This window comes from Physeter macrocephalus, chromosome 14 (genome assembly GCF_002837175.3).
Source record: "Physeter macrocephalus isolate SW-GA chromosome 14, ASM283717v5, whole genome shotgun sequence".
NCBI lineage: Eukaryota > Metazoa > Chordata > Mammalia > Artiodactyla > Physeteridae > Physeter > Physeter macrocephalus.
Window position 1 is genome coordinate 75485094 of NC_041227.1, and position 10988 is coordinate 75496081.

General features: G+C 43.4%; 1 protein-coding gene across 10 annotated transcripts in view; it reads right to left on the reverse strand.

Moving 5' to 3' along the window:
• LOC102979137 (cytochrome P450 3A29-like) overlaps nt 1–10988 on the reverse strand; it is an 86610-nt gene that overhangs the window by 37932 nt on the left and 37690 nt on the right. For 3 of the 10 annotated variants that reach the window (XR_008619091.1, XM_055089844.1, XM_055089849.1), the window contains exons 5-10: nt 8265–8571; nt 7461–7650; nt 6030–6191; nt 4960–5053; nt 3072–3124; nt 612–711 (exon numbers count right to left, since the gene is read on the reverse strand). Coding sequence is in view for 9 of the 10 variants with exons in the window: in XM_055089844.1 (XP_054945819.1) it covers nt 612–711; nt 3072–3124; nt 4960–5053; nt 6030–6191; nt 7461–7531 (480 nt within the window). In the remaining variant the exon portion in view is untranslated. Of the gene's footprint in view, nt 1–611; nt 712–3071; nt 3125–4959; nt 5054–5884; nt 6192–7460; nt 7784–8264; nt 8572–9499; nt 9913–10988 lie in introns of those variants that run through there. The other 7 variants (XM_055089845.1, XM_055089846.1, XM_055089847.1 and 4 more) reach the window with 7 other exon arrangements.

Genomic DNA, 10988 nt, shown 5'->3' on the forward strand with positions numbered 1-10988 from the left:
GACGCAAGAGGGAAGAGATATGGGGATATAAGTATATGTATAACTGATTCACTTTGTTGTAAAGCAGAAACTAACACACCATTGTAAAGCAACTATACTCCAATAAAGATGTTTAAAAAAACAGTAAGTGATTTCATGATGTGTTTTAGTATGGATAAAATAATAAACTATAAAAATACAAAAAAAATTGCTCTACTAAGACCTTGATAAGAGGAAAAGACAAGCTACTCGCTGTGACTATAAAAGAATGGTTAGAGGGAGACTGATGGGGAAGTAACATTTCTATACATTGATTGTGGTGGTAGTTACACAAATCTACATCTATGATAAATTTTCATAGAGTAACACACACACACTCACACCAAATGAATGCACATAAAACTGATAAAATCTGAATAAGCTATGTGGAAAGTATCAATGTCAATTTCCTACTTTGATACTGTACTATAATTATGCAAGATATTAACCTTTGGGGAAAACAGGATGAAAGGTTTCCTTCACAGCACCTTCCTGTATTTTTCTCTTTTGACAATATCCTGTGAATTTATAATTATTACAGAATAAATATTTAATAAATAAATAATACTTAAACTTAAAAATTGGATGCTTACCCTCCGGTTTGTGAAGACAGAATAACACTCTTTCACTAGCACTGTTTTGATTATGTCTGGATCTGTGATAACCAAGAGAGGCCAATGACCTTCATAACACCTGTGTAGGGAAAAGAGATGTGATTAAATTTAATGATCCGGTTTCTGCAGCTGGAGTCACAGCTTAAGTCCAGACTCTCATCTTGACATTACATAATCCTTACTCCTAGAGATCACGGTTAGAAATAACATTAGAACATTTGTTAAGTCTAGGTGTTGTTTACATGGGTATTTCCTATGCCATTCTCCACAACTTTTATAGGTTTAAAATATTTCATTATCAAAAAGGAAGTTAGCTTAGTAAATAACTGAAGGCAAGTAAATTGTCTAAGAATGAAGAGAATAATTAATTAAGGAGAGTCCACCCACTCATTTTTGAAGATATATCAAAAGCATGAAAAAGGCCTATGAAACTTATAGACTCACTGATCATAAATATGCAAAATGTGTCTGCAAATGGAAGAAGATTTGGAATACTCCACAAGTGAGAGTGGGATTATGAAAGATTTTCTCTGCTCTATTTTCTAAAATTTGGTTTCTAGTTCATAATTTTTAAAAGAAAATATTATATTAACTAATAAGGAGATATCCTTGGTAGCATCAAGGTTAGAAAAATTTGAAACAAAAGGACAAAGAGAATAAAGAAATTCAGAGGAGGATGTATAATTCATTTTTAAAATATTTTCTTTTCATTACTTATATTTATTCTTCGACATGGGTCCCAAGTGGGCCTCAGGCTCCCTAGCAGCAGGGCAGGCCTATGTCTGACCCACCTAACCACATAAAGCCAACTCCTCAGATGTGCTACATCCCAGTTTGGCCCGATCTCCTGACTGTCAGGATGCCCGTTCATGGCAGTGGGCCCCTGGCATGAGGTTGACTCTAAGTTAATCACACTGTCTGCCGGCACTTTCTTTCCTCTATCAATCGTTTGCAATGGCTAGAACACAGTGCAAGGTTTTCTACATGTTACCTGTTATTCCTCTGACTTCACACAGGAATTTCAAACGGTTTTGTGATCACATATAAAAATGGATGAGAACCAGTGCATTATTTCCGCCCCCCCCGCCGCCAAAATTCTAAAACTCAGAGGGTTTAAGTGGGTGTTGTGTGCATGTAGTGTTGAAGCAGTGACGGAAGGGACTGAAGAGGCACTTAATCTGCTCTTCCATCTGACTGACCATATTACTTGGACGATTCCCTCTTCCCCGTGTTTTTTCAAAAACACCTGGGTGGAGAAGGGATACTGGTTTGGGGTGATGCTTTATATTCAGATGTCACTCCAGCCTTAGTATTTCTTATACTACCAGTTAAAATTCAGATTTTTGGCCCCATCCCAGATCATATTGATTTGGTATGCTGATGGGTGGGGTCAAAGTTCTGTACTTACAGCAAGTTCTCCCAGGTGGTTCTCATTTACACACAAGCATGAGAACCATTTTCTAATGAGAGAACTGGGATTCACAATGAAAAAGTGACTCTATCCAGAGCTCACAAGTATTAAATGTTGGAGGGGCAGTGGAGCTGGTCCAGTAGTGATCTACGGCTATGTGTTCTGTCCACTCAATCACATTGACTTCTGGGGCCATGGCAACTCAGCAGGGCCCTATGGTTTCTGAGGACTTGATCAGAGAAGATGAAGAGGGACAGAGAGGCAGAGCCTTCTCCCACTTCCTTCTGGCGAATAATCACTACATTACACCTCTCCTGCTGCTCTCATCAAACCTACAAAACTCCTATAATCTGTAAGCCCACATGACACACTCTGGGTTAGATATATCCCACATCTCTTCAAAGTCAGAGAAAAATAGTAGATAAAACAATAATTGAATACAATTACACTGGAAAGTCTTGGCTGAAAATTAAAAACAAAAACAAAACAATAACCAAAAAACCTCCATACTTGTAGAGAATGTAAAACGCTGAGCAGAAATTGTTTCCTATTTTCTTTACCTGTAACCCCCAGCTCTTTTTCCAAAAGGACATATTAAATGCAAAACTTAAATAAAGGATTCTTGGCTTTTAATTAAAAGTGAATCATGTGGGAAAGGGTCAAAAAATGCATTCATGGGCACATGTTAGAATGTTCTGGAATAATGCATTTTATGCAATTAAATGCAACCTAAGGAAAGAAAAATGGAGAAGCGGCGAAGAGTGACACTGGACAGAAAGCGACGCTAGGAGTCCCTGGGCCTCAAAGTCTGGAGAAAAGTGATGACCTGCAAATCTCCAAGCCTAATTCAGACTGTAGACCTGGGCACCTGGCTGACACCTGGGATCCCTGGTAGAAAGAACAAGACTCCAAAGCTTTGCAATAGATGACTTCATCCCAAGAAGCTCTGGACTGAGATTGTCTTCCATACCACAGGGGGGCGCCATATCATAACAAGTCTATCCAATGGAACTTTCCAGAATACTCACCCCCACATTTTTCCATACTTTTTAAAACATTTATTGTCAAAATCCCAAATACCCTGCAAGGAGAAACAAAATTAGATTATTAAACTAAATGTATTGAACCCTACCTCTTTTGGGGACAAAAATATCTTGAAACCCATGAAATCAGGCTTACTATTCTCCACTGGCAGTTGGAAGGAAGTTCTTATTCAGAGACGTCTTAGGGGAAATGAAGATATTCGAACAGAGAATTTTAAACCACTCTTGCATTTTCTCTATCACAGATACTAAATGCTTATCTTTGCCTGTGGATACTAAGTACCTCCTTGTCTTTCGTGAGAAAACTGAAGCGAAGGGTAAGTTAGATCGGCCTGTACACACTTTCATCTCCTTGTTAAGCAGCCTTTTCGTTTATCTCATGAGCCCTCTCTAGATTTCTAGCAGAATTAGGAAGTTAAAGACACCAGCGACCTTTTTAGTCCAGCAGATTTAAATAAGTCTAAGGGGTGTGTGTTGAGTGAGAAAATAAATGAGTGAATGAATGAATGACAAAGTAGATCACCTTCTAGTTTTCCAGCTCAACACAGAAAAGATGGGGAGTTACCACAACTACAAACAACAATGCCAATTAAAACACTTGCCCCGAATTTTCCCTCTGTTGCTTAAAGGAAAATAAACTTCCTGTTACTAAGTTTCTGTTGTGATATTTGATGGTTTACCTATGAAAATGAAGGTCTCAGAAACATGGGTCTTGGAGTGCATCTACTAAGGAGTTCATCCGGGAAAGGTGGAAAATAAATTATTGCTTTTTCAGAGAGAAAATAGTTCAGGACGCTCATAGGCAGTAATGAGACAATGAAGACCTCAGTTGGGAGAATCAGGGTCTGAGAAACAAGCCTTATGTCTGCAGGAAAGGAAATCTGAGCCAGAGAGCAGCCTGCACACAAGGCTCTGCCCCCTGGACACATGGACGTAGCTCATGACCTTCAGTTCAGGGCCCAGGCCCCGGGCAAGGCATCAGAGCTGGATTAATGTCAAGGCTCGGCCAGAATGCACGGTCCATATGCCACCTAGTACATTCTACTGAGTTCAATTTTTAATAATTTTGTCAAATCATATCCTTTCTAGTGATTTTGTATATGTGATTCTGCCTTACTTTTTTTTTTTTTTTTTAAACCCCACAACTTATTTAGTGGTTAAATACCTGAAGTAACTAGACAACCACCACCTTGTCTCCGCTACACCTACTCACTGCTCAGATGCATCCAAAAGGTGCTTTTTCTTTGGAGGCACAGAAGTAAAGCAAAAAGCTCTTGTTCCACCCCTCGAAACGCAAAAGATGTCAGGGTTAGCAAAACTGGAGTAGAGCCACAGAAATAACTGCAGGCATTAGTAGTTCTTGAGATAATTCAAGTATGTGCAAATTACCCGACACCGAATGCTCAGGCTGTGTTAGAAACTGAAGTTTCCGAGCAATCCAGGAGGAAGAAAAAAATGCCGCCCAGAGCTCATGCTACCAACAGGAAAGCCTGACTGTAGTGTACGCAGCTTAATAAGCCACGACCAGGCACCCTCTTCGTGCTTTTCGCCTAATACTGAGGGGATGGTGCCTTCCTGGGAATCTGCACCTGGCAGAAAGAAAATCCTCTTCACAATACTCACCAGATGGAACATCAAGTCCGGTGCTGAATCAGCTAGAGAGCTGGGCTGTCTGAGGCGGCAAAACCTGAGGCTCCTAACAGCTAAACATAGAGGCGTGTTGTAAAACTGGCCATGTGCTGGGTGGGGCCCATGATATTTCTGGAAAGTGTGAAACCTCAGAACTTCCTCCTGAGGAGGGGCACTTTTACTATATTATTCAGCTGAGATTTGCCACCATAAGAAGCAAAGCTGGAGCTCAAACAACACACACCTTTCGGTAGGACAGAATATTTCCAAAATAAGGCAGAGGTCTTGGCCCAGGAATCCCCAGCTTCTTAAAAAGTCCATGTGAATAAGTCCCATATCTATAAAGTGAAAGAGGAAACTAGGTCACAGGGATTGTGGAATATTGGTGCTGGAGCTGGCCAGTCACTGACTCAGAACTGGAACAGTCAACCTAAGGAGATAACATGTAGGCCATAAATCATAACAGCAGTCCCAAAAGCAATCATTACATTCGCTCATCATCTCCTTACCCACCACCAATATGAGACCCATAAAAGGTAATGATGATTAGCTAAAGGCAGCTGAAGTCTCCATAGTTCCAATCTCAGAGTGAATACTTTAGAAATGTTTCTAATTTGAGTGATCCTGAGAGGTTCAGGCTGGAATTCTTCCAGGGAATTCACTCACATTTATTTAGTAACGACTCTTAGATGATTTGGAGATTCTCATTCTAGGTAGAAAGGGAACATTGCTTTCTCTGTTCCAATAATGAGATTTTGCTTAACTTTGTCTGCAGAATAACAGTTATTGAGAGCCTACTGTGACATTGTTCTTACAATTCGCACGGAGATTTTTATGCTTTTCTTTCCCTCTATGACCTGACCCCATTTTAGGATTTAATTCCTCTTAAATCCAACTTCATAATCAAGCCTTAGAGAATAACAGTGTCCTTATTTCTATAAAATGCAAACTGTGTTCAAGGCTCCCATTGGCATCACAGAAATGTGAGCACCTTTCAGCTACACTCAGGTCTCCGTTGTCAGGTAATCTGCTTGACTTGCCCTACAGAGAAGGGTGACTGACCACATGTTCCCTGAATATAACTGTGTAAGTGAACCAATGACTAGAGGATCCATTTCCAGACCATTCTTTCTCAAATGGTATCTGGTCCTCCAGCCTGTGATACTCACCTGCTAAACACAGTACCAGGCACACTCTTTTTTTCCCCAAGATCCTCAATCACAGATTAGTTTACTGCCTCTGTGCGCCAACTACCTCAAAAAGCCATTAAGGCTGGTGCTTCCTACAGCTGGCGTACACGAAACTCATCTTCACCTGTTCTGTGTGGAATCCCACAACTGGGGGGCTGGAAATCTTGCAGGTCTTCTCAGTCTGGTGTTCCTGAGAATTGACAGAGTGGAGGAAAAGAGAGGTTGCGGGGAAGAGGTTGCTGGCAATGGTTTTGGTGATGAAGTTGCTAGGCCGCCACAACTAACTCTGTAGGGGCAAATTAGAAAGGTATGGCTGAAAAGGAGGCGACGTATAAATGCTTCAACGTGCTCTGCAAGCACTTTTAGCTAAAAGTGGGCCTTGCGAACTTCAGGAACCTCCCGGAAGACAGCAAAAGAGGCATTGTGCCACACAGAATGAATAACCATAAAATGTTCCAGAATGTTTAAGACTTTTTTCTTCTTTGAAGCTTAGTTTCTAAGGTCTTACAGGTTCCAAATATTCTGTACAAATCCATCAAATCTTACGTGATAAAATAAACCCAAAAATTGCCTGAAAGAAACTGTGCTTGAAGATACAGCAGAGGCCCTTTGGCCAGGCCCGGCCGGGGGTTTAGATCCTCCTCCAGAAAAGCTGCTGGTGGAGGTGTGGGCATCAATTTCCAAGGAGTGACTTGGGCTATTCCCACCCCAGGTCCTTCCTTCACCTTCACAACCAGGGCAAATCAATTTCTCTTTCTGAACTTTCAATGTGTTACATGAACTCTCAGATTTCTATGCTGATGCTAAAGCTCTCAGAGACGAGAGGAAAAGCTGAAAGAAATGAATATAATTTCACAATTTCTGCCAAGTGTCCTCTCCTCTAAAGATTTCTCATTTGGGGGTAGATAGTTCTGCATAGTACAGGGTGGGGAAATTGAGTCTTGGAAGAGGGTGCCATAGGAGGGACACAGGAAAGGGGGAAGAGCTGATCTGAAGTGAAGGGCGATCCATTTCCAGCCCCTGGGTGACAAGATGCCTGTGTAAATGACATCTGGGGAGGGAGGGAAGGAAGCAGGAACCCCCTGAGTGACACAGGGGCCAATCCTTCTACACAACTCTTGCAGCAGAGACTGAACCCAGAGGGTGAAGATCATGAGACAAAATCCCAAGTAACTTCACGTCTCCAGGATGCCCAGAGCTTGGGAAGGGGACAGCACCCCACCGCACAGGGACCAGTTGTTTTAAATCTTCCCCTGGTGGATTCTGGTTGACTAGTCTGGGCCCATGGAAGCTGGCAGTCCATCACCCCCAGGAGCAAATAATGTCACTAAACCCTCCTAGCTACAGAAGATAAAAACTCGCGGGGTGGTGGTAGGGGGGCTGTTGGTTGGTTACTCATTCAACAGAACTGGGTTAAGATCGATAACAACCCCTTTGGCGTTTGTAGCACCCACAGCTTAAGCAACTTTCCCGCCATTAACTGATCCTCGAAACAGTAAAGGGAAAGTGGGACCTGATGAGCACCCCAGAGGAGATCAGAATCACAGATACTCACAGATAGAGGAGTACCAGGCTGGTAACCAGAAGAACCCAGGTTTCCACGGAAAAGCTTGGGATCAGGTCCATGGCCAATTCCCTCGGTGATTCTCTCCTCTGAGTTTCCTTTCAGCTGCGTGTGTTACTCTTTGCCTGCCTGCTTCCTTTCACACCCAGCGATGATTCACCGAGGCTGGAAGGTTTATGTCCTGGGAAGGGGGTGGAGCTGGAGCTGCAGCCAATAGAAGGGCCACCTGTGCTCCACCTGCATGAGCCCTCCCTGCCTTGATGGTTGGCAAAGCATCACGGACAGTCCAGTTTGACCTCCCTTGACTTCATATTCTGTGGCCATTCAATAACAATCAGTGTTATCAGTAATTTCAAAGGTTACAGAAACTCAAATAAAACCACTAGCCACAAGTATCCTCTAAACTGCTCTTTTCTCTGTAACTGCCTGAACTCCAAAACTAGAAATCCTTCAGACACGCTAAGTCTACTAATCTTTACCATGCAGTTTCCTCTGCCTAGATATCCTTGTTTCCCCGTAAGGCACCTACTCATCCTTCAAATCCCAGCTCAGAAAGAACATTGTTTTAGAGACTTCCCTAACCAACAGGAATAACCACTTCCTCTTCTGGATGACTTCTATCGTGCCCCTCACCCCCCCCACCCCAACACACACACACACACACACACACACACACAATTCTATTATTGTCCTTGTATCCTCCAGAACCATTGTGGGTTTCCACACCTATTTCCCTTAACAGATTGAGAGTTTAGGCTTCAGTCTGAGTATTAGTCACCCTTATGCCCCTGGTACCTGCAGAATGCTTTCTGCAGCATGGAAATCAGAAAGGTTGGTGGACTTGAGTTGGTAGTAGTGAGAACTCTGGGCCCCTGTGTGTCTGTTCCCTGTGGCTGTTTGGTGACCGCATCATCTTCCTGTATTGTTAATACAATAAGAGGGCCTGGCTGTGCCTTGGCCACCATCACTGCTCGTTCAGGATGATCCATCAGGGTTCTGTTGACAAGAGGGCCCGCGAAGGAGAGGCAGGACATGGACCATGTGGTGATGGCTGCACCAAGGGGTATCCATTCAGTCTTCCTGTCCCGCCCCTCAGAGGGTCCTGCAGTGGACAGCAGTTACACAGATTCTTAACCAAAGAATGACCCCCTCTCTCTGGAAAGGCCACAAGTCCAAAATCAGTGAGAGTGAAGGGAGTGAAGTGGAGAAAGCAGCCCAGTGACCAACTGGACCTCCAACCTCCTTATCCACCAGTGATGTGGCACATACAGCAAACAGGACTCCATAAAGATGAAATGAGGTTTTTCTATGGGGCAAAGCGGGGGCGGTCAGAGCAGATGCTTCCTTATCATTGACTAGATGGAAAATATTGAATGGGTAGCAAGGTGTTACTAAGGAGGAGGTCTGCAGTAGAAGTCAGTGGCATCTGTGAGCCCCCACTCCGTTCCTCATGGGAGAAATTAGAGGACTGAGCATCTGAAATGTACACTGGTTCATTGTCTTTCCTCTGACCAAAATGCTGCATCTCCTTGGCCTGAGAAACTGTGAATTATATGAAAAACAAAACCTCAAAAGTTCTCAAAACTCAATAGAAACACGGGCCATTTAAGCTGTGTTTGTGCACCTCCTTCTCCCTTTATCCCTCTCATTTTCAGTCCTTCTGGAGCAAGCGATACTCGCCTCTTGCCAATACATTCCATCCCTCTGGCCTGAAAGCCCCAGGGTTACCCAACACTGGCCTGAGTGGGTGGAGGTCTCATTGGTAAATTATAGTAAGTCCCAACTATGTCACCTGCCTTTTTTATTTCCTTGGGACCTTGTCAGGCAACATGAAATTTCTACCATCATAGCTTGTCAACTTTGGGTTCAGACTTTCTCCAGGAGGCACCTGTTAAAATCCATAGCTGCCACTGGAAATACAATGCCTGAATATATCTGTTCATCCACGCATTGATTCAAGGCCAAGTGGGTGAATGTCAGGTGCAGGTATTGTGCTGGGCTGGGGGCTAGAAGCCCAAACAGTCCCCTACCTTGAGAGCAGCTTCCCAGAGGAGGCAGTGAGACACACAACCAAGGTTAGTATGTAGCATACTTCTGGAACCTCTAGGATAATGGAGCCCTACAGAGAGGTGATGAAGGAGAGAAGTGGATACAAGCTTGAGTATCAACAAAGGACAGGCCTGGGAAGCTGGAAGATGATCCTGAGGAAAAGTAGCATAGAAAGTCCCACAAATTCTGACACATTTCTGCTCTCTTTCGGTACCTTCTCTGGGCGCTGTTAAGAAGGGTCATGATACAATGCCCAGTTTACAGATATAGAAACTGAGGCTCAGGGACTGCAGGTGGCTTCTCAACAGCTATTGATCACAACCTGTCATATGTAAGCTAACATGAAGGTAGATTGGCAAGTCTTCTGCTCTGAAATGCCAGTATCCAATGTTTGCTGTTTCACGATGAGGGTCACTATGGGAAATAGTGAGACCCAAGACTACAACAGCAAACTGGTTACAATTCTGGCTCCTACCTCCATAGCTACGCCTGCCCAGGAGCTCCCCCACGGGTCTCCAGAACCAAGGACTCTATCTCACCTCACCAGGAATAAAGACAGGTGCAGGTCATGAGGACACTAGGGTCTTGTGTGTAGGATCCACCTCTGTATGTTCCCAGCTGACAGGAACACAAAATACATCCCACATGGGATGATTGGGGTGGCATCTGACAACTTCGGACAGCTTAGTTCACTCAACTAAACCCACAGCCTTTCTTATTCTTCTTGGAAACAAAACCATTGTGGAAACTATATGCCTTCATCTTCCTCCAAAACACATACTGGGCTACAGTGATATTTCTCACTAAACCCACAGGACCATCTGCTGCCCTATTCGCCCCAGGGCCTGGTCCAGCTGGTTGGAATCTATCCCAGAGGCGACAGGCTAGTCATTGTTTAGGACTGAAATTTTGCAAGTACCCTGTTCTAATCAGTGCAAATGGCCTTGCTCTGCAAGGGGAAGTAATAGAAGGCATGATTTCTGTGCCCCTTCATTCCGCAGCAGGGAACACCTAACTTAAAAGTCTGACAGACTAAGATTGTGAAGGAAGACGTCTGCCTGAAGATCACCCCACACCCCACGTCTCTCATCTACTCATTTGTGCGCTAAAGGGCTCGGCATGTACTTTCGAAGCTCTGTTCTCAGCACTTAGGGTACAGATACAACTAAGACCCAGACAATGATCAGGTTGAAGATAGAGACAAATAAACAGGTAATTATAGTACACTACAACCAAGTTAAACTAATTATATAGATATAAGAAACACAGTGTAATCATCAGCTGTAAATGGCTTATCTGCTTTTTCAGTCCTGAGTAATAAAAGCTGAGTTAACAATTTTCTCTTATAGTCTTGAAGGCTACTAAGAGAGTAGATCTTTTTTTTTTTTTTTTTTTTTTTTTTTTTGCGTTACACAGGCCTCTCACTGTTGTGGCCTCTCCCGTTGCGGGGCACAGGCTCCGGACGCGCAG